The 24,640-nt window shown below is 37.2% G+C and overlaps 1 protein-coding gene across 1 annotated transcript in view; it reads right to left on the reverse strand.

The window, feature by feature from the left end:
• CDCA2 (cell division cycle associated 2) overlaps nucleotides 1–24,640 on the reverse strand; it is a 44,400-nt gene that overhangs the window by 19,065 nt on the left and 695 nt on the right. Inside the window, 11 exon segments of the mRNA XM_033133377.1 lie at nucleotides 85–170; nucleotides 1,354–1,432; nucleotides 5,204–5,448; nucleotides 5,881–5,965; nucleotides 8,051–8,259; nucleotides 10,832–10,913; nucleotides 12,373–12,569; nucleotides 13,821–13,971; nucleotides 22,752–22,906; nucleotides 24,099–24,272; nucleotides 24,366–24,429. Of these exon segments, the coding sequence (XP_032989268.1) occupies nucleotides 85–170; nucleotides 1,354–1,432; nucleotides 5,204–5,448; nucleotides 5,881–5,965; nucleotides 8,051–8,259; nucleotides 10,832–10,913; nucleotides 12,373–12,569; nucleotides 13,821–13,971; nucleotides 22,752–22,906; nucleotides 24,099–24,272; nucleotides 24,366–24,429 (1,527 nt within the window).

Genomic DNA, 24,640 nt, shown 5'->3' on the forward strand with positions numbered 1-24,640 from the left:
TACCCATAGTCATTTGGTCATGAAAAAAGAAAAAAAATCTATTGCAAGATTTAAAAATACATTGTGCCAAATACAAACACTTACACGTCTTCTGCTGGAGGTCCGTGTTATTCGACCACCTTTACAGGTTATTTTCTCGTGGTTGTTTGAAGAGCTACAGGTATCTGTGCCTGATAAGCAAGACATAAGCAAAATTAGGGTAGCTAACAAAAAGTTGTAAGATCCGCCATCTTTCAGATACACTGCATACTCTTTTGGATACCCACTTTTGCTTTTAGTATCATATCTAAACATAATTAATTACCAAGAGAAATACAATTTAAAATTCACATTAATTTTTTAAAAACTTTAAGTTTACTGAATACCCTGAAACTTTCACCACTTTCCATGGAGACTGTAGAACATATTACCTTACTAAGATAACAGATTAAATCGTATTACAATAAATACCTGTATTTTCACTCATTTATTCCAAGCTACATTTATACCATGAAATTGCAATAAAAGGCATTAAGATGATTATGAAAAACTATTTTACAGAGTTCAGGAAATTTTTAATCTGACCACTTTCAATGGTATAAATGAAAGGCAGTATAATGTGTTAAAGAGTATAGGCTTTGGAACCTGTTCGACTATCCTTCAAATTTTAGATCTAACTTAACATTGCACGTCTTCGATGCTGTGCTAATGAGTTTGGTTTGTGTTCCACAGCCAACGAGAAGCCATTAAAGGATTTCGACCAGGGAAGAGACATGAATAATGGTTCCCATCCTAAGTGTTTTTCCCATGACATTTGCTAGCAAGTACTAGTTTGTCAGGAAATTGCAGAGATCTTTGTTTCTTTGTCATGATCACAAAAAAGCCAGACACCTTGGAAAGTACATGTGCCCAAGATGCCATTGTGATGTGAATGTACAACGTTGGATATTTAAGAATGACCCTTATGATCCTTAACATTTCAACTGTGCAAACTGGAAAAAGGAGCTTCCATATAAGGAAGCTAAATGTGGGTAATCGATTATGAAGTGTGGGACTTGGAATGGAAATGGATCAGAGACTTCTTCTAAGGTTTTCTATAATACCGTGTTTTCCCGAAAACAAGACCTAGCGGGACCATCAGCTCTAATGCGTCTTTTGGAGCAAAATTTAATATAAGACCTTAAATTTTGCTCCAAAAGACGCATTAGAGCTGATGGTCCCGCTAGGTCTTGTTTTCGGGAAAACACGGTATTTGGTATTTTTAAACCAAGTATGCATTGCCAAAAAATTAAATTTTAAAAAGAAAATAGAGCTTAGTTACATATACATATTGCTAATGACATTTATGATTGTAAGAGAAACAAAAATTACTACCTGAAAGAGTCTCAGAGATTGTAGACTTACTAAGAGGACTCAGAACAGCAAATGACACCTGAAGAGGTTCTATATTTTCCTAAACAAAGAGAGAAAAAAACTAGAAATTAGACATCTTTAAATTCAGTGGACATATGAATAATGTGCACAAAAGAAAATAATAAGAACTTATATTTGTGGGTGGAATTGTAATGAGTATAAGGATGGGAAACAATAAGTGATTAAAAAGAAAAGGTCAAGGTAAAATCAAAATATCAGATATAAAAATATTTTAAAAAAATACTTATCAATTTCCTTTAATGAAACCATGTTTACTATTAAGTTGATGCAAAAGTAATTGTGGTTTAAAAGGTTAAAAATAATTGCAAATCCTGCAATTACTTTTGCACCAACCTAATAACTACAAAGTAGTCATAATGATTCACTAATAAGTTACTTTTTGGTTTATTTAAAATCCCATGCCCTGATTCCTATAAAAGTGAATAAGATAATCCATTAATAAACACAACCTAACATTACAATATTTATTCAGGGAAACTTCAGGGTAAAATGGAAATATAAATGCAGATGTCAAATCTTTTCTTTCCCATGTAGTTGCCATGATGGTAGCTGTTGGTTTTTCATAAATAAAAATTTTCAGGTTAAAGAAAATCTTTTTGTCACCAGTTTGCTCAGAGTTTTTTTTTTTATCACAAATGAATCCTAGCTATTGTCAAATGTTTTTTCTGTATCTACTGAGATGATCATATGGTTTTTCTTAAGTCTGATAATATGGTGAATTAAGAGATTGTTTTTCAAATATTAAACCTCCTTTGCATCTCTAAGCTAAACTTCACTTGGGCATGACATTCTTTTTATATAGCCTTATGTTCATGAGGATATTTTTCTTTTCTTATAATGTCTGATTATCAGGTTAATGTTAACATTAATGAATTGGGAAGTATTCCCACCTCCTCAATTTGTTTGGAAAAGTGTATGTAGAATTATTAGTATTAGATCTTCCTTAAATGTTTCGTAGAATTCATTAGTAAAGTAATCTGGATATGCAGTTTTCCTGTGGGGAGGTTTAACTATAACTTAAATTTCTTTAGTTGATATAGGGCTATCGGCGTAATCTATTTCTTCTTGAGTGAGATTTGGAAGTTCATGTCTTTCAAGGAATGCGTCTAGTTCATCAAAGTTGTTGAATTTATTGGCATAAAGTTTTTCATAATCTCTTATTATTCTTTTAGTATGTTAGAATATAGTTACATCACCTCTCACATTCCTTATATCGGTAACTTGAGTAGTCTCCTTTTTTCATGAATAGTCTGATTACAAGTTTATTAACATTATTTTTTTAAATCACAATGTTTCGATTTCAGTGATTTTTCTCTGTGGTTTTTGTTTTCTATTCCAATGATTTCTGCATTTATCTTTATTATTTCCCTTCTTTGCTTACTTTGTTTTAACTTGCTTTTCTTTCTCTAGTTTCTTAAAGTGGAAGTTGAGATTAATTTGAGACATCTCTTATTTTTTATTATTTATTTAAAACAATTTTTTTTTTATTGGGGACTATTGGGGAACAGTGTGTTTTTCCAGGACCCATCAGCTCCAAGTCAAGGCATCGCTTTCAATCTAGTTGTGGAGGGCACAGCTCACTGGCCCACGTGGGAATCAAACTGGCGACCTTGGTGTTATGATCACTGCGCTCTAACCAACTGAGCTAACCGGCCGTCCCAAGGCATTTCTTATTTTTAAATACAGGCTTTAATGTTGAAAAATTTCCCTCTAAGCACTGCTTTAGCTGCATCCCACACGTTTTTGTTTAAAGGTGGTTTATGGCCTGTAGTATACATCTTTAACTTACACCACTTTGTGTATAGCCTAAGAAACCCTCCCAGCCTTTATACCATGGTATTTTTGTTGTATATTCTATTTACCTAGGTTGCAAACCAAACAAGATATTGTTACTCCTGCTTTGAAAAATTATTTTTTATGGAGATTCATAACAAGAAAAAGACTCTTGCTATATTTGCCCACATAGTTAGCATTTTTAGTGCTCTTCATTCCTTTGTTAGATGCAGATTTCCATCTGGAACCATTTTCCTTTTGACTAAAGGATTTCCTTTAACATTTCCTCTAATGCTAATCTTGTATAGCAATAAAATTTTCCAGCTTTCGTATGTACTTAGCACACACAAAAAATCTTAAATACATCTTTAAAAGACGTTGCTGCACTGTCTTCTATTTGTTCTTCATTATGTCGTGTCTGTTTTCTCCAGCTCCTTTTAGGCCATTTGCCACTGATTTTTAAGCAATGTGTTTTGGTGTACTTTTCTTCATGTCTGTTGTGCTGGAAATTTGTTCAACATTAGAATTTATAGATTTATAATTTTATCAAATTGGGGACTTTTTCAGCCATTATTTTTCAAATTTTTTTTCTGCTCCTTCTGTCTCTCCTCTCCTTCAGGGACTCCAATTACATATATATTATGCCACCTAAAGTTGTCCCAGTTTACAGACTGTCTGCTCATTCTTGTTCAGTCTTTTGTTATCTGTGTTTCATTGACAATAATTTCTATTGCTACATCTTCAATTTCCCTAATCTTTTCTCCTCGTTGTGGAGCATCCTTTCCAACACATCTATTGATGTTTTTAAATTGAATGTCAGACATTTTGAATAATTTAACGACGTTTGGTACTGGTTTTGTTATTCTTGAGCTTTGTTATACAATGTAGTTAAGTACCTGGATACAAGCTGGATTCTTTCAAGGCTTGCTTTTAAGCCGTGTTAGGCTTTTTAGTCTAATTCTGCTCCACTAAGGAGGCAACAGACAGATTCCTAAGTACCCAGTGCCTCCTTGAATTAAAAGGATTTTCTACCGATGTTGGTAGGAACACTATTCCAGTCGGTCCCTGTGTGAGCTCTAGGGATTGTTCCCTCTGCTCCATTTGGGTAGTTCTTTCCCTGGCCTTGGCCAGTTTACTCACAAGCATCTGTTAACCAGAGTAGAGCTCCAGAGCACACCTTGCAGCTCTCTCCTCTCTGGTACGTAGTTAGCCCTGTGAAGTGCCACCTCCTTCGCTTTTCCAGACCTCAACTCCACCTTCTCAACTCCTGAAGACTGCCAAGCTCCCCTGAGGTAGCCCCTCCGGTGCTGCAGCCTGGAAATTCAGCCCAGGCAGTGAGTAGGGGCTCTCGTAGGCTCATGTCATTTGTTACTCCTCTCTCAGCAATTACTGTCCTGTGCTGCCCCATGTTCAGTGTCTGAGAACCACTGTGCTGGCTATTTTCTCTGGTTTATCAGTTGTTTCTCATGGGAGTATAAATTAGGTCCTTATTAATCGATCCCGGCTGAAAATAAAATACTCTTATTTCAAAGTATAGCAAGAGAGGGAATGAATGACGGCCCCCGTATAAAAAAACACATATGGAAGATTAATAGGCAGTTCTCAAGAAAAGAAATTCAAATGACCTATAAACGTGAAAAATGTACAAACCTGACTAATAAACTAAAAATGCTCAAGTCACCCTTTTCTTCTGCTAAGCTGTTTTAAATGAGTATGGTGAATACCTAGGATTTACAAAGGTATGGCGAAATAAAACCATTTATAGTGCAGTGAGTCCAAACTGGTGCGTACTTCGCTATGTAAGCTCCATGAAATATGCTATGTACAAGGAGTCATGGAAATATTGTTTTTAATAAGAAAAACAAAACGGTTAATAACCTACCTAGAAAATGTGTTACTTTATAACAAGACAAATCATTTGGTCCATTTCATGATATCAAAGCACAATTATTGCTCACACAAAATAGGTGAGATCTGATTAAAATATAAACAAGTTTGTTCCACATTTTTCACTTACAAGATTCTCCCCCTTGTCATCAAAATTTGGTTGAGGTACTGGCTCAGGAACTGGTGACTGTTCAAGTATCAGAGGATTGATACTACTCAAATCCTTTTTGCGAACAGGTGTTTCTCCTTTACGCAATGGAGTATTTGCTGGCAAAGATTCATCAAATACTTCAGGGCTTAGGTCCTCTCCAAAAGTAACTCTCTTCCTCTTCCTCGTATTTAGAAAGGCCGGCACTTTATAATTTTCTTGATCTTCTGGATTTAAGAAATAGAAACAGTTGTAAAAATTGAGCTCAATTTCTTATCCAAAGGCACATCCTCCAATCTTTCAACATTAGATTTGCATAAAAGTTTGTAGAAAAAAAATTCAAAATGAAAAAAGATAAGCAGTTTTTCTCATCAAAATATGGTAATAGATTTTATTGTAAATTTTGCATGAGTATCTTAGAAGTTTGCAAAACTGGAATATCAATTTCCTTTACAAGTTTCACCATTAAGAAAAAATGGATAGACCAATTCTGAAACCCTCCCAAGAGATTCCATCCCTCCCAACTGTTCTTTATTCCCATGTAATTTCACAAGCATCAAGGCATTAATAGATCATTGAAAATACCATATACTGTATGAGGTTTTTTAATAATAAGACAGTGATATCCTCAGGCCTCAAAATACAGATGAATTTCTAACCTGCTTTTTGTTCTATGCAACAGTTTGCAAGATTTGAGATTAAGCTTGGATGAGTCCCATTATCACGGAGGTTGTCACAGTGTTCCTAAACAAAATAAACATCAGTGAATTTTACATATACATAAACACACACACAGAATCATTAAGAATGACAAATTTGAATTTTTTGCCGCCAAGGGTAGAGACTACAATATTGCAGATTACCTTCACTTTCATAATTGTTCTAGCTAAAACACCATGGTATTAGCCACAAAGGAAAAAAAAACTGGGTTTCCTAGATATTACTTTAGTAAATAGTATTTTAGGCCAAAATTAAAGAACAGAAATCCATAATGCGGGCTAAATTTATTCCTTCATTTTGATCTAGCAAATGAAGTTACGGAAACTATGAGTGGCCAGAATGACGTCTAGATGGTGTCAGGTGAGGTAGACTACATAAATGGTCTAAGGTATAAGAATTACACCAAAACAAGAAAAAAACAAATAGGTAAATGGTATCACAGGGTGTTTTGTCTTTTAACCCTCAGAACCACACCTTTTGTAAGTGTATAAGTCTCTGGTCTACATTACTATACTCTTGGGTTAGAAGTAAGGAAAGAAGGTAGTACTTGTTCCTTGGTGCTTCTCCAAAAGAAGATTATAGAATTGGCAAGTCGGTGAAGACTGGACAATGTAAACTCTGAACAAGATGGGGCAGGCTTCACGCAGGGCCATGGGAGCGGAGCAGAACCAGGGATGGGTGCTGGATGACCACCATCTCCAAAGCATCATCTGCTTGTCCAGCCTCACCCTGCCCCCTGACCTGTCTGTCCTTGATCTCTAGACCTACTCTTTTTCTCCAGGGCACCCATTCCAAGAGCAGCGCCATCTCTAACAAATGGTCCTGCCCCAAACAAACCTCCTTAATCAACTATCTCTCGAGTCAGCTTCATTTTCCTGACCAGGAAAATGCCTGTATCAACATTTGTGAAATCAGTGAACTTATAAAACAAAGTTCATGTTAACGTTCAGATTTATTTTGTATTTAAAAAGCCAGGAAAATTAGCAAACAACTCCAACTGTAGACACCTCCAAACTTTGGGCAGCTTAGTAAGAAAAAGATCATCAGCTGTCCAAGTCTTCATATGATCTTAGTGGTAGACCTTGATGTTTGCTACGTAATACTGTTAACCAATAAAAGTTATATGACTCATTAAGATGCTAAGTCTCCTTGAGGAGAAGATAAACAGAAGATGCAAATGAGCTGCGCTGTATAAAGACCCAGATCAGCTCTTTGACCAGAAAAATTGTTAAAATATTTTAAATAACAATCGAACACATATCCATGTAGCAGAAGGTAGTCTAGTTCATTTTAGCTTTAGAAACAGATTTGTAGGTATAGCTGTATGTGAAAATGCCTAAGGATTTTTAAAAAAATGTACTTTTCATTTGCCAGGCACTAGTGCTAATTTCACATCATCATCCCACTTAATGCTCAAATTACCCTGTAAAGTAGCTACTAATACTGTCCTTTTACAGATAAGAAACTCAGGATTAAAAAACATTAACTGATTTGCCCAGCTCTTAAACCTCAGCCAGGATTTGAAACTTGGCACTTTGACTCCGGAGCCTATCGTCTCACCACTTCATAGCATTTACAGCCTTTCTGGGATTTTAATATCGGATTTATCTCGGTTCATTTAACTTCAAGCCTCAATTTATACAAAATGGGGCTAAGACCTGTCTTAGACTATTACTATTGCTCGTACATGATACATGTCAGAAGTCCACAGAAAGCACTCAATAAATGCCAGCCACTTCCTACTCTTTTGTTAGCTATGAGCTTAGGGAAAGATGCATGCCTGCAAAAGAGGTATCTCTGAGACTAAAGATTTTGGGTGGAAATAACTAAGAGACTCACACATTAAGAACTATGAAACTCTTACAATTATAGTCTATCTATATTAAATTCTACATGCTGTATCATATCCTGAGTTAGAGTTAAAAAAAAAAAAGAAAAAAGAAAGGAAGAAAGAAACTGTACAGTGCTGTAAGTGAAAATAGGAGGGGAAAAATGAGGGTAAGACATTTCCTTTTAAATCAGTAAGACATTTAACATTTCAGAGGAATTGCTCTGAACTAAAATGAATTTGTATTTGGTTTGCTTTAGGAAATGTAGCTTTACACTTACCTGCAGGCTTTCTAGGCACAGCTTACCAGAGGGTTTCTTCAGCACAGAACGAAGGACGGATGTCTCAGAGGACGGAATGTCCCTCTCGCACAGTGGAGTACCCAGGGACCTGACTGCAGGAGCTGTGCCTGTGCTCGCTTCTGGAAATGTGTCCAGGGAAACAGCATCAGCTGGGCCTTTGCCCTCTACACAGTCAGCAACCTCCATTCCTTCAAGGCAAACGTGTAAACATGAGAGATGAAGACAACTGAATCAGTCTGTTCTACCCCCCAAATATTGCATATTTACAAAGGGAAGAACACACGATGAAGAAAGTCAACCCCAATATATCCTGCTTATGGAGTAACATCTGGGATTTCATATGGAAACAAAAAGAAGACAAATGGCACTGTTCCCAGTTTTTAATTCAAATCTAACTACTGAGGGTAAAGGCAATAAGGAGTTTGGGCTCCCATGGAAATCTAAGCAGGTATCCATACATCAGTTATTAACTCTTAGTTTGCCTCTTCTCATGACACCTGTAACTTGTACCAAAAAACTAACCTGAGACAAACAATGAATAATGACCAATTTTACTACTGAGTCAGAGTCACCAGAAATGTAAGGGTGACTACTACTGAGTCACCCTTACATTTCAGTATGTAAGGGTGATGGGAGGGAGAGGACGAAATATTGAGATTATCAAATCAAAAAATTAACATAACCGTATGTGTCCCCAAAACAAGGCAAGGCTCCCCTGCAAATTCTTTCTGATAAGAGAGCACAGCCTCATTACTGGCATTCAACAAATACCTATATATTGAGTTCTTATGATGTGAAAGGCCCTCTTGTAGAGATACAATGATGAACAAAACATGCAAAGCCCCCATACTTTCAGAGGACAAACGGATGATATAAAATATAATAAGTGGGAGGGGTGGCCGGAGGGAGGTAGCTGTGCCTGTAAATGTATAGCATGAGGGATCGCTGTGATGGGAACTGCTCTATAGCTTGACTGCAGTGTGGTCACAATTCCACACATGTGATAAAACTACATGAAACTGAATACACACAGAAGTGAGTGCATGCAAAACTGGTGAACTCTGAAAAAAAATAAGTCAGTAGATTGTATCAGTGTCAACTTCCTGGTTGTGACACAGTTGTAACTATGCAAGATGTTGCTGCTGGGGGAGCCTGGAGGAAGGATATACAGGATCTCTTCAGACGATTGCTTACAAATGTCTATGAATCTACAGTCATCTCAAAATAAAAAGTTAAAGCAATGTATATGGAACAAGAAGCAGTAATACATGCCATGAAGGAAAATAATGCAGGGATACAGGGACCGGGTACAAGGTGTGAGGGGAGTGTTGCTGGTTTGGGGTGTTCAGGGACAGCTTCCTGAGCAGGCACCTGAGTAAAGCGAGGAAGTGCGCCGTGCACATATCTAGGGGAGAACATTACACGCACAAAGCCAAGTGCAAAGACCTGAGATACGAATGCACCTGGATTACTACCAGTAGGGTAAGGCCAGTGTGTGACTAAGACAGTGTGAACAAGAGCTAAGATGTGAGCTCAGAGAGAAGGCTAAGGACTCGGTCAGGTGAGGCCTAGTAGGAGGGGTACTGGATACTCTTCTAAGTACATTGGGAAGACAAGGAAAAATTTTAAGAAGAGGAATGACAGTGTGACTTGCATTTTAAAAGGCACACCCTGTCCACCTTGCAGAAGACTCTTGAAGGAAAGGGTGGGACGAGGGTCGAAAGAAGGAACTCACTTAGAAAACAATCCAGGCAGGAGGAGATGGTAGCCTGGACCATGGTGATGGCAGTTAGGCAGTGAGAAGTGGTTAGACATTTGAGATATGTTGAAGGCTGTGAAAATTTAACGATGTGTGTTGCAATTCCTGGAATATTTATTTAAAGATAAAAAGATGCAATGACGTATAGTTTAAAAGGTAATGGAAAAATGGATTTCTTAAAAAAGAAATTTCAATTAAACCCAAAAAAGACAAGAAGAGGGAAACACGAGGGGAGGGGGGCGGGGTTTGGAAGAAAACAAACAAAAAAACAACCCAACCAAAGAACAGAAAACGTATGATAAAATAGTAGATTTAAATCAAATCATATCAATAATGACTTGAAAGACTGATGAGCCAAATACTTCAATTAAAAGACAGAGAATATTAGATGTATTAAAAAAAAAAAAAAATGACCCAACTCTAAGTCTACAAGAGTTTTTCTTGAACGATAGACACAGGTAGGTTGAAAGTAAACCCTATACCTCACTTCCAACTTTCATTCAATACAAGCCTACTGATTTGGGGAAAGGTTAAATAAGTTTTGAATGTCTGTCCCTTTTCACACACTTAAAAACCAAAAAAAATCAAATGTACTGTTTTCTCTAGCTAAATACACATGTTAATATGTTCAGAGATCCGATTATTTATAATACATTCTATCAACGTGGAAATATTTCACTAAGTCTTATTGGTAGCAGTTCAAAGACTATAATGTCATCTCCTACATAACAAGAATTCTAGGGGTGGCCTGTTAGCTCAGTTGGTTAGAGCGTGGTGCTAATAACACCATGGTTTGTTCCCCATATGGGCCACTTTGAGCTGTGCCCTCCTTAAAAAAAAGAATTCTGAAATATTTCTAGTAGACCATGAGCTCCTAAAATGTAGGGAACTGTTTCAGTTTTCCCTTATTTCAGCATATAGGTACACCAACCATAAATGCCTACTAAAAAAAGTTTCAATGGATGAACTGCCATATGTATTAGAAAAAACTGAATACTTACCACTTGAAGCCTCTGTGAGGTCTGAAAGTGGAATAGATTTTTCAACCATCCATCCAGACTGCGTTAAACCAGACTCAGATTTCTTGGGGAAAAAATAATTTAGAGTAAAGAAGTATTACACATTATTACTTATATCTTTATAAAGATCTGAGTAAGCTTTACAGGTTACCTGGAAATCTGATGTTAAACCCATCATCAATCAATCGAGCAATCACATTCATTATCGAGTTGTTACAGAAGTATACGTTGTTACAGAAGTATACGTTGTTACAGAAGTAACTAAAAGCAGACTATTCTAACTGCATCCTAAATATCCTACCAATTTTCAGTTCCCTAGGCAAAGTTTATAGGATACATTTTTGTTGCCTTCTTGTTTGATGGCTAGAAACTACGTTAACTGCATTCATTAAAAGAGGAAATTGTCAAAATAACAAAATATTAAATAATTACTAATTAAAAAACAAAGATATTAACAGATAGGATAGGAAAACCATTAATGACTAAAATAGAAAATATACTCTTACTAATGTGGAAACCATTTCTAAATCATGGTATATGTCGAAACCAAGTTCTGATAAGAAACAATTATTATTGGCTCTGTCAGATGATGATTTCATATCAACTAAAATAAAGGGAGCAGAGATTTTAAGTGACTCTGAGATACAAATGAAACCTACTGGGTCCTGGGAATCTTTCATAACTATCAAACATTTATACCAGTCCAAATAAGATCATTAGGACACGTACTGAATCAATAAGACAGAAGGTGTAGAAAAAGGTTTCAACTCTAATGGCAATGGGTGTCTCTGCTCACTAAAGAAATGGGAACCTGCTGTATCAAACTAAAGCCAACAGTATGAAGCAAGAAGAGCCAGTCACGAGAGAACCAGCTCCTGTTTACCTTTGAGTGAACGTCAAGGATCTTCAATAGTATCATGTAATTCATTTTGATCTTTTAATAATCTTGACAGGCTTTAGAGTTATCAGCAACAAAAATCTCTACAGTTACTTGAAAGAAGTGAGCAGAGCAAAGGAGCATTGTTAACTAGTACCCGCTTCCTAGGCAGTATTAAACCAATGAGGAGAAGCAAGGCTGAAATGCGAGAGTCCCAGACCTGAGGAGTACAGCCCATACAGAATCTTCATCTAATTCACCAGTTATGTGTAAATAATACGTTCATATGTCTGCCTCCTTTGGCAGACAACGAGCTGCTCCAGGACAGGATTGTGACTTTCTGTGGTACCATCAGCCCTAGAACAATACCTTGCAAGCAGAAGACCACAGCACTTAATCTTTTCATGAAGCCTTTTTCAAAATCAAAAGCAACTTATTAATCAAAACTGTCTAATAACCAATAAGCCAACACCAACGACAAAAATTAACAAGTAGGAAATACACACGTGCACACGCACAATTTAAAACCCAGCTACAATATAGCGGCACAAGGCACTGTAACTGAAAATAAGAGCTTGACAGTCTTAAAACTGCCTCGCCAGGAAACCAAAACTGCATTTTCCTTTGTTTCTAGTAAGTGAATTACCTCAGGAAGATCTGCAAGAGAAGTTTCAAGAGCACATGTTCCGTCTGTATTGGGAGGAGTAGCAACATTGAGTATCTGGAGATCAATGGCATCAGCTGGATTTTCGTCAGAGTTGGCCCGAGAAGATATTCTCTGACGTTTGGATAACTGTTCTGGGAACTCAGACTGTTGACATTCACTCTGACATTCCTTTTTGGCTATAGACACAAAACAAAGTAAAAACAACACAGGCAGAAATATTTTCTTTCCCAATACCATTTTACAATTGTGTACATCATCACAATTTTACTAAAATTTAATGTTTGAGTCTAAATACTTTAGCAATGAAAAGAAAAATCTAGTACAATTTTTAATTCAAAAGAGAAAATCTAATGAGAAGCCAAAAGAATATAACTATTAAAAAGATAATAAAAATTAAATTAGAACTAAAATTTTTCAGACTTTAAAATGTATAAAGATATGCTAAAATACATTTGCATTGGTGATACAGTATCTCATTCTATTTTTAAATTTACATTGAAACGTTCTTTTGAACATTTTAAAGGATGTGGTTATGTTCTAATATTGGTTCTGCTTTGATCGTGTATGATTTTATGAAAAATACAGCCACACTGTGCCCTAGCTCTTTAGCTACGAAAAAGAATTTTATTGTCTGCAGAATTATAATAATTGTTATTAAAATATTACAAAACCCAGGTAAAAATTGAAAAACAGGTAAGTTACAAACTACAAATACAAATGAGTAAGTACATCAGAGTGGGTCATGCACTCACAGAAGCAGATAAATTAGATTTGTCTTGAGTAGCAAGCGCACTGCATTGCAAGGTGCTGAAATGTACTTGAAGATGGGTCAAGAAGCCAAAACAATATCATGTGCTAGCTTACATGGGGTGCAGAGCACCAGAGATATGATTATGATGATTAGGGTAAGGCAAAGATGTGTCTAATTCAGGTGTTTGAAATGGTTTGTGATTGGAAAACTCAAAGGTGACAGAAATAACCAAATGAAAACTATAATCTAAAAGTTATGGTAAAGAATATAGCAGGCTGTTACAATGTCAGATAAGATATATCTGTTTATACTGTGGTTAGGTGTTTGGTATTCACAAAATCCTTGCCAAATTTAATACTAATCATGTAAAAATCGAGGTCTGTACACTCAAAAATTTGCCACATGCCTTATAAAGATGAAATGACCTAATCGGACCTGACAGTTTTACAGTTAAAACTTGCTCAGGAATGCATGCTCTCAGGTTTTTTCAAGGAAAACCAGAAATCTAGGTTTTTGTGTAAAATGTCCCAAATTTTAAATGTTAGGTTCCATTTCAAACTACACCTCTGCTCAGAAAGACTGCTTTTGCACCGTGGAACTAAATCTTTCTTATATCTCAGAAGCTTGTCTGAGTTAAAATACAGAAGTCCAAATTGACTGAATTCTTTCTACTCACTCAAGCCTGTTGTCTGCAACTCTCCCCCTGCCTCTGCGAATTCAGGGCAGTCAGTCATTTTCTCCGTTTCATTTATGGACTGGAAAACCGACTGGAAGGCGGATATTCGTTCTCTCAAAGAATTAACATTTCGATACAGTACAGGGCTGCCCTGTTAGAATACAGAGACATAGAGGGTATGAAAAATCAAACCAAACATAGTTTCCAGATTTTCGGCCTATAACTACTGAATCCACAACTAAATACACAAAGGCTCTTGGAAGACCACAGGTAGCCAGGTTAGCAGAGCTTCTCCCGTAAAGCACGCATTTTCAGTTTGAATATTCGCGGTGCTGCCATCATCCTAGTTTCTTCTCCCTCTGTCCCTCCCCTAATTTTCAGGAAAACCTGAGCAAAGAGGAGCAGCTCTGTGCTGTGTATACACATGCAGCTATGGGCTGGTCAACACTGATACTCAATCCATGGCCCAGACAAGAGAAGTTTGGAGTAGGTGGAAAGCACTTTACAAAGGCACCCAGAGAAAACACATCCCCAATTATTTGGGGGCTGAACAACTCTTAATTCTTTCTGAGGGGTGTAAGGACTCTCTTTTGTAATGCAAGAGTTCATAACCTTGGGGTGGCCAGTTAGCTCAGCTGGTTAGAGCGTGGTGCTTTAAACACCAAGGTTGCCGGTTCGAATCCCCAATGGGCCACTGTGAGTTGCGCCCTCCATAACTGGATTGAAACGACTACTTGACTTGAAGCGGATGGGTCCTGGAAAAACACACTTAAAATAAATGTTAAAAAAAAAAAAAAAAAAAAAAGTTTATAACGTGAGACAGGCCTCAGTGAATCAAATGTGAAAGGGACAGAAGTTTAACACAAAAATGTTTGAGAGAGGCCAGCCAAAGAGATAATACGGGGACCACAAGAAAGTACTGAATGCTGGAGATGGGGCAAGGAAGAATGGACAGAAGAACCTGCCTGCTTGGGAATGCCAAAGGTTTGCTAAAAATATCCACTGTTAATCATCTGCACAATACCTTTGCCACATGTAAGTCTCAGGGTACCTAGTTCAATCCAGGCTGGTCTCATTCCTCATCTGCATCCATACATCCTCGCTCCCCAGGAAGCCAGAACAAGTCACAGAGGTCCCCTAGTAGCTCAGATACCCTCTCTCACATTTACCCTCTTCTCCTTTGGCTCTCCCCAGCTAAATTTTCCTCACTTCATGGGATCTTACCTGCTTAGAGCTGAAAGCCAGCCATTCACTTACAATACAAGGCTAAATGTAGATGGTCTAATAAGCACAGGAGCTCTCCGTAAACCCTGTTAACAGGGTTTCAGCCAAAGGGTCACAAAACGAGTGATATAACCAGGGATGGAGATGCCAGATAAGTTCAGATAATGTACAATTTAGGAGTTCTGTTTACCCATACGACAAATCAGTGATTAAGTGCTCTCTCCAGGATCTCCCCGCCCCCTTTATTATTTAGACTACGAACATAATTCCAGTGATTTGGAACTTGAAGTGAACACAATGACACCAACAGGCAAAAGTTAAGGCAAAAAAATTACCTCCCTTTAAGATGTTGTATGGAGGCAAATCAGTTAAAACCTTGACGCCATATTAGGTGGTGAATCTGCTCGCAGCTGATCCCATTCCCAGTTAAAGCCGAGCAGAGAGCAAACTGTCGCATAATAACGGGACATTTTACACTCAAACATGGCTGCTGATGTAAAGCTTTATGACATAGATAGCACACAACATTCATTAAAAGCTGGTTACCAACCCTTATCTACATGAGATAAAGAGAAGGCAAAGGGTTACCCCAAAGTCATACAACTGACCTCAACTCTGCTGTTCTGTACTCATATTTGAACACGGTAGCAGTAGTTTCAGGGTCCTAGGAATCTGGGGCACTCTGAAATGCCGCTTAAAACAAAGTACAGGTTATCCTAGTCACAACTGTTTCTTCCTGACGGAGAATAACAATATACAAAGTAAATGAAACGTTCAAAATGTACCGTTTTGATGCTTTTCTCTTATGAATTGTGTCAGTCAGTCAACGACATTCTCTCATGTACCAGAACTGTTCTAGGGGCTCCGGATACAGGGAGATCTGTTCTAGGGAGAAATTCTGTTCTAGAGAGAAATTCTGAAAACACATTAATATAGTTTTAGGTACAACAGGTGCTCTTGAGAAGACAAAAAAGGAACGAAAGGGTGGCGATTCAGTAACTAAAAGTGCTTCTTTTAGCCTGCATCAGAACGGCACTCGATCTGAAGAAATACCTAAGTTGAAATCAAAACAATGAGAAAGTGGTAGTGAAGAGAAGCTATCAGGGGACGGAGGTATGCTGCAAGAACAAGGCAGAAAAATAAACACAGGGCCTGAGGTGGAAATAGGATGCAGCAGAAAGAAGGTCAGAGTGCCCCGGAAATGAAAGGCGAGAGGGAGACGAGGCTAGTGGTGGGCAAGGCGCAGACGGGGACAGTGATGAAGGCTTTCAAGCGGCAGAGTGAACGATCTGCTCTATACTTCAAATGCAGCTCTGCTCTCTGAAATGGAGGATGAATTAGGGAAAGAGGGAAGCAAGGAGACCAGCTAGGAAGAAGCAGTTGGTGATCTAGGCAGGAATCCCATTAGGGTTGTAGCAGTAGGGCTGTGGGGACAGGAGGAATTAGGTTTTGTTTTTGTTTGAATTAAAAGTTTATTGGGGTAACAATGGTTAGTCAAGTTACACAGGTTTCTATGCTGCCATAAGAGGAAATAGTGCCATTTGCGACAACACGGATGGATCTTGAGATTATTATGCTAAGTGAAATAAGTCAGACGGAAAAAGTTGAGAACCACATGATTTCACTGATATGTGGGATATAAAACTGAAAGCAACAAAGGAACAAGACAAACAAAGAAACAAACACTCATAGGCATAGACAATAGTTTAGTAGTTACCAGAGGGTAAGGGGTGGGAGATGAGGGTAAACGGGCTCAAATATATGGTGACGGAAGGAGAACTAACTCTGGGTGGTGAACATACACTGGGATTTATAGATGATGTGATACAGAATTGTACACAGATAGGTTTTTGATACGTAGTGATGGGTTGGATATGGAAGATGAGGAAGAAAGGAACCGAGGAAGGTTGACAGACAGTTGGACTGAGCAACTGGATCATGACAGCATGTACTGAGACGGGGAAATGGACAAAAGGATCTGATAAGGAACGGAAATCTAGTTTGGTTATGGCCATGCAACACTTGAAATGCTGATTTAAAACACCCAAGTGATGTTGAGTAGGCAACTCGTTTGGAACTCTAGGGAGCTTTAGGCCAACGTTAGACAATTTGAAGTCATGAATCTAAAGATGATGTTCGAAGTCATTGGAAAAGATTAGATTGCCTAAGGAAAGCAAAGAAAGGGGGGCAGAGGAAAGCTTTGGGATAATCAAGTATGTTTGAGGGGAAAAAACAAAAGAAAAGGGGTGGAATTAGAAAGAATGACCAGGGACACAGGAAGAAAATCAGGTCAGTATAATAGTCCAGAAATCAAGTGAAGAAAGCGTTTCAAATGAATGGTTGAGCATATTAAAAACTGAGGAAAGGTTGAGTAAAATGAAAACTTAGATTTTTATCTTTGTCCTGGCCATTTGTGATGAATGGTGAGGAGAGTATTCTCAATGGAGTGGCAGAAACAAAAAAAGTCCAACTGGAGTGGCTAGCAGTAGCAGAAAAGACGGGAGGGTAGGAAGTGGAGCGAGACAAAGGAGAAAAACTGTTTAAGGAGTTTTGCTGGGATGAACAGGCATAGAAACGGGAAGTCATGGATGTCTAAGAGTTAGAAATATTAAGATGTGTTTGTATGAATAGAAAATGACCCAAAAAGGAGCATAAGGTAACTGCAGAAGAAAAATCAGCTCAGAATAACATCGTCATAAGAATGTAAACATTTGAATATTGATGTAATCGATCTGTTGGGAAGTTGCAGAGGATGGGAAGCACTTCTTTGTATGTACGAGAAAAGTATGAGGAAGAAAGAGAGCTAGGTTTCCACCATCCATAGTGGGAAGTCAATAGTTAATGCCTCAAAAGATTGAGGAGTAGCAATTAGGCAAGAAAAAAAATAAAAGGCATCCAAATTGGAAAGAAGTAAAACTCTCAGTATTTGCAGATGGCATGTTATATACCGAAAACCCTAAAAAGCCCAGCAAAAGACGTCAGAACTCATGAAAGAATTCAGGCAAGTTGCAGGATACAAAATTTACATACAAAAAAAATCTGTTGCATTTCTATGCATTAATGACGAAGTATCATAAAAAGAAATTAAGACAATAATTGCATTTACAATTGCCTCAAGAATAAAATACCTAGGAACAAATTTAACCAAGGAAATGGAAGACCTGAACACTGAAAATTTTAAGAAATTGATGAAGACACAAATAAATGGAAAGTTATTCTGTGCCTGTAGATTAGAAGAAATAATATTGCATAAATGGCCATACTACCCAAAACAATCTACAGATTCAATGCAATCTCTATCAAAATTCCAATGTCATTTACTATAGAAATAGAACAATCCTAAAAGGAGCATGCAACTACCAAAGACCCCAAATAGCCAAAGTAATCTTGAGAAAGAACAAAGCTGGAGGCATCATACTCCTGGATTTCAAACTATATTACAAAGCTAGAGTAATCAGAATGGTATGGTACTGGCACAAAAACAGACACAAAGATCAGTAAAACAAGAATAGAGCCCAGAAATAAACTCACACATATGTGGTCAATTAATTTATGACAACAGGGCCAAGAACATAAAAAGGAGAAAGGGCAGTCTCTTCAACAAATGGTGTTGGGAAAAAGGGACAGCCACACGCAAAAGAATGAAACTGAACCACTATCTTCCACATATACAAAAATTAACTCAATATGGATAAAGACTTGAACCTAAAACATGAAAGCATAAAACTCCTAGAAGAAAGTAGGCAGCGAGCTCTTTGACATCAGGCTTGGCAGACTTTATTTGACATCAAAGCAAAAACAACAAAAGTGCAAAAATAAACAAGTGAGACTACAACAAACTAAAAAGCTTCCACACAGCAAAGAATACCATCAACAAAATGAAAAGGAAACCTACCAAGAGGGAGACAATATGTGCATTCTGTGTCTGGTAAGGGGCTAATATCCAAAATATATAAAGAACTCACACAACTCAACTACAAAAAACCAAACAATACAATTACAAAATGGGCAGAAGATCTCAATAGACATTTTTCCAAAGAAGATAAACAGATAGCCAACAAATACGTGAAAAGGTGTTTAACATCACAAATCAGGGAAATGCAAATCAAAACCACAGTGAGACATCACTCACACCTGTCAGACTGTCTATTGTCAAAAAGATAAACAAGTTTTGGCGAGGATGTGGAGAAAAAGGAACCATCGTGCACTGTTGGTGGGATGGCAAATTGCTACAGTCACTACGTAAACACTATGGAAGTTCCTCAAAATATTAAAACTAGAACTACCATACGACCCAGTAATTCCACTTTTGGGTATCTATATAAAGAAAACAAAACCACTAATTGAAAAAGATATACATCCCTATGTTAATTGCATCATTATTTATAATAACCAAGATATGAAAGCAATCTATATACACAGACACACACACTTTCTCTCTCCCAGTGGAATATTACTCAGCTATAAAAAAGAATGAAACTTTGTCATTTGGGACAACATGGATAGACGTAGAGAGTATTATGTTAAGTGAAGTAAGACCGAGAAAAACAAACCATATGATTTCACTTATATGTAGAATCTAAAAAACAAAGCAAACGAACAAACAAAACAGAAACAGACTCAAAGAGGTCAAACTGTTAGCTGCCAGAGGGGAACGGCAGAAAATGGTGAAGGAGAGTTAAGAGGTCCAAATTTAAATAAGTCACAGGGATGTAATGTACAGAATAGGAGATATAGCCAACAATATCGTAATAACTGTACAGAGTCAGATGGTTACTAGTCTTATCGTGGTGATCACTTCTTTAGGTAAATAAAAGCTGAATAACCAGCCTGTAAATCTGAAACTAACATAATATTGTATTTTAACTATATTTTAATTTTTTAAAAAAGCAGACCACATAAAGGGTAGGGAATCAAAATATGTACTAACTGAATAAATGAACAGGATTCTTCAGTTCTGTAAGCTAAAATACGATGAAGCAATGTTTTCATCCAACCTAGATTTTGATACTAAGACAATCCACAACTCAAATGTGCTGGTAGAATAACCTTCATCCAATATGCAGAGGGTCCAGACAAATGATGTAATAAACCAAGAAGAGAGAAAGATATGATAGCAAAGGAATCCAAATCAGAGGGGAAAAGGGATTTACCAAGGATGGTGAAAGGAAGTCACAAAATGAGTTATCCAGTAAATCTAGTGGCAACCAAGACAACAGGAGGAAGACAAAGGACACTGAGAAAAAAGAAAAGAATCGATAGACTCTTAAGGTTTACAACTCTGTTAAAAGTTTGGGGATGAGATTATATGATAAATTAAAAGACCAAACCAAAAAAAAAAGTACTTATTAACTACAGGAAAAAAGTTGTGCAAGAAAGGAAATATGAGCATAATACACTACAGCAGTTTGTAATAAATATCTGCATGGTGAAATATGCACGCTAACCTGCAATTTAAACAAAAAATTTTAAGACTGTATTGGAAGGAATAGGAAAGAGGAAAGTGTTGGGACAGGTATGGTTAGGAGATGTAAGAGAGCAAAATCTTCATTTTTCACAGAAATAACAATGATTGTAAATTTAAAGCATACCATATTCCAGGCACAACTGTAAGTACTTCATGTCTATTAATTGATTCATCCACATAAAACCCTTGCTATCATTATCACCTTCATTTTATACATGAGGAAACAGATTAACTTGCCAAAAGCCACTGTTAATTAACAATAAAGCCAAGAACCAAATCCCAGCAACATAGCTCCACAGTCCACCACAGTCCACTCTTGTATCTACTCTAACAGCAGTTCTTGTAAAAATTATTGAGAACATCAAAGACTTAGTTCATGCTGATTGTATCTAGTAAGAGTATTTTAATAGCCTTTTCAGAATTGGGGATGTCCTTCTTTAATGCAACACAAAACTCAACAAAGGTTTCTTAAAGGTTAGTTGCAAACATGTCAAATATGGGATCGTATCAATGAATTTTTCATATTCTCTTGCCTTAAAATTCATGGTTCTATCTTGCAATTTGAGGGTATATTTTGCATGCACTAGTCGTTTGAAAAATATGGGTTCACTCAGTTATGCATACTTCCCAAATGCTGACATGTTTTATTAGGATATATCTAAACATCCCATTCATTAAAATCCCCACCGATCTATCAGGAACGTCCAGCTATGAGAAGTTATAGAGCTAATGGTGGCAAATACAAGTTTCCCAAAATTTTGATTTTTCTCTTGAAAACTAAAATTTCTTCAGTGGTAAGAAATATTTCAGTTTTTTCCTTGAAGTGGCAGGTTCATTTTTGAGCAGATGTTGGCCACATTCTTGAGTCTGACTAACCATGATGACTGTCAGTCATTCTTCCAAGTAAAAATGACGTTCCATGAAAAAACATGGCTAGTTTAGCTCACAGCTCCATCATACACATGATTTTTCTCGAAACATCCACCACACTTCTGTATGTACTTTAGAAGTGTTTGATGCATACTTCCCATTTCATCACACATAATTACTTGGGTTGAAAATTAATACAATCTATAATTTTTATTGCTTCATCAAGAATGTTAAGGGAAACTGGCATTATTATTTCCTGTGAATGCTTAGCAATGATGAATAAAATGACAGCTTGGTGACATCAGCTTTACCCACCATTACTTACGCACCATGAGCACAAATATCAACACAGTGAAAAAAAGGCAAATGACACCTTAGAGCTATTACAAAAAATAGTTTTGACCTCATGGACCTCTTCAGTGGAACTCAGGGATCCCCAGTGATGTGCAGATAACTTCTGAGTACCACTGCACTGCACTACACAGCCTCATGCATACATAGTGACTAAAACTGAAAAATGAGGAAGTGGCAACATAAGTACATTTTCAAATAGTAAGGCCAACACCACAAGTCAAAAGCAGATGTACTTCAAGAAGGATAAGCTGGGGACTCTGTCCTTCATAGCAAGCCTTGTACTACTATTTGACTCTTTAGGAGCATGTATTATTCTAATAAAAATCTGCAAAAAATGTCTAAGTACTTCCCCATTGTCAGACAAATAATTTGTTCCCTTCGACAAGGCTAACCCAAATACATTTTGTCCTGGGGAAACTCTTGCCCCTATATGCCAACACACTATAGTCACAGAAAATTAGACTCTTAAAGATATTAAAAGAAAAAGGTTGGAAAACACTGCCTCATCTCATTATAGAAAAACAGATGTTAACTAGAAAAATTTTCAAAATAAAATAGAACGCTCCCCTAGAAAGCCATTTCTCTCCAGGATCTCACAACTCTTAATACCGGGGATGCCAAAAAATGTCTACAAGTGGACACTTTGATCAACGCTCAAGCAGTAGTTCGCTGTAATCAGAAATGTCTGGACACTGATGGTAACCACTTTGAGCACCTCTTATAATTGCAGAAATCAAACGTGACTTGTATTCATCTTTTGTTATCGGTATATATTGAGTATTACAATTTTAATAATTTTCCTTTCTTATAATGTGTACGCATTTTTTTTTTGGTGTATGTTTCATGTTTATCCCCATTTAGAGGCAAACTCTGTAAAGCACAGACAAAATACCATCTCTGCAGATCCAAAACACATGAGCTGCACTGTAAGGTAGAAACTCTTTACAAAAGCTCTGTAACACAGCAAAATATTCTTCCTAGAAGAATTCATGACAGAATTTAGAAGAAAATCATACCAGAAAAGGGGAATTCTGTGTCAAAGGAGACTTCTCTGCATTCTTTAAATTCCGCTGCTGAGCAATGAAACGAATAAGATGGTTTGTTTCAGGAGAGCCCCGAACACCAACTGTAGAGCGTCGTCTGGATTTTTTAAGGTGGGATGATGACTTTCCTGTAATGAAAACTCTCTTTTAAATTGGAATAAAACAAGGCAATCATCAGTAATCATGTCCTGAAGATGTGTGGTGTACCAGCCGGAGAGAAAACATGATAAACACATGGTACATAAATCTAACTGAAGAATTATAGTGGGCAAAACTGTTCATACACGATCAGTTGCACAGAATCTTTATTTTGTCTACTGATTTATTCTATGTTCCTGGAATACCTAGTACTTAGAAGTTATTTATTAAACATAGTTGAGTGGAGTGAACCCATGAACACATTTATAAGTAGCTCTCATTTCTCTTGCATTATTTTCTGCACAAAGAGGTGGGTAATGTCTTGCTTTGGACTGAGAACTTCCCTTTTTCTGAATCAGGCAGTCTTATTTCCAGGGACTGAAAGGAAAGATCTCCACCTAGGCACATGTACTTTCATGCTCAATTCTTCAAGGTAAGTTGTTTTTCTTAGATACCGATCTAAGTACCACCTTTGGCACACTACCCGGAATTCTGAACATATACCCAAGCACACAAAATAAATCTAGCTTTTTAAAGGTCTGAGCGTGATGTTCTTGAGAGGAAAACACAGAATGGTGTGCCACTTTTCAGTCTTTTCTCAATCATGTATTACTTAGTCTAGTGCCCTTTGACTTTTAAGTCCCCCATTACCCTCCATTTCTAAATGCCATTCTCGAATCTAATTCCACTCCCATATTTCTTTCTTCTCCAAGTTAGTCTTCGCAGGTGAATTTCATTTCTACCCCTTGAAGATTAGCAGGAGCCAATTTTCTGTTTGTGATTTTGAAGAGGCATACCCCAACTTCATGTAATACTTTCTCCACTGCTCAACTTTCTCTTATTTTTGCCATATGTGACCACAAACGTGTCTTACTATTTATAGTACATTCCTGTATCCTATGTGTCCAGATCCAAAAGTGATTTACACACAGGTTCTCTTCCAGTCTGGACACAAAGCACAAGTTGGACTCAGGAACATTGTGCTAGGTGCCCTGGGACACCTGCATGGTCTCCTGCTATGCTGGATGAATTGTGCATGTTCACATAAGTCTCCCCGATCAAGCAAGTTTGCAGTCAATTAATTTAAATACATAAGGTAACAAGACAGACAGAGAGGGTAAATGAACAAAATTGAGCTAAAGTAATTTTTAAGCATTGCAATAGAAAGACAACGTCTCTTACCTGAAGAGTTCTTTACAAAGCTTTCAGGTGTAATTCCCAACTGCTCTACAGTTACTGTGGAAAAGTCCAAAGGTGATTTAAAAGTATCTAGTGTGCAATCATTAGGAGTCGCCTCAGCTGCATGCTTCTGAGGAGTGACAAGCTTTTTGTTTCCCAAAATGAAATTGGTGTTTTCTGAAACAGACATGTTGTAGGGGGCTAAGCATCATTATCAAGACCAATACCTAAACTTTAAATTTCAAAAGGAGGCAACAGATCACTACATACCAATATTATTAATAGCAGACTCCGTGGTTTCGGGGAGCTCGCTGACTTTTGAATCGGTATCCATCTGAAAAACACAGAGGAGAGAAAAAAGAAAAATAACCCACCCCCAAGCTTAACGTGGTTCCATCAAGATCCCCATTCAAGACTCAATTCTAATACAATCTCTACTGGCATGAAAATAGATGTCGAGAGTACTTTTTGGAGCTCAAATTAGAGATAAACTGCTGTTCGGGATGAAACAATGCAGACCCCATACTATAAACCATGGCTTTTCA

Source organism: Rhinolophus ferrumequinum, chromosome 18 (genome assembly GCF_004115265.2).
Source record: "Rhinolophus ferrumequinum isolate MPI-CBG mRhiFer1 chromosome 18, mRhiFer1_v1.p, whole genome shotgun sequence".
Classification (NCBI taxonomy): Eukaryota; Metazoa; Chordata; class Mammalia; order Chiroptera; family Rhinolophidae; genus Rhinolophus; species Rhinolophus ferrumequinum.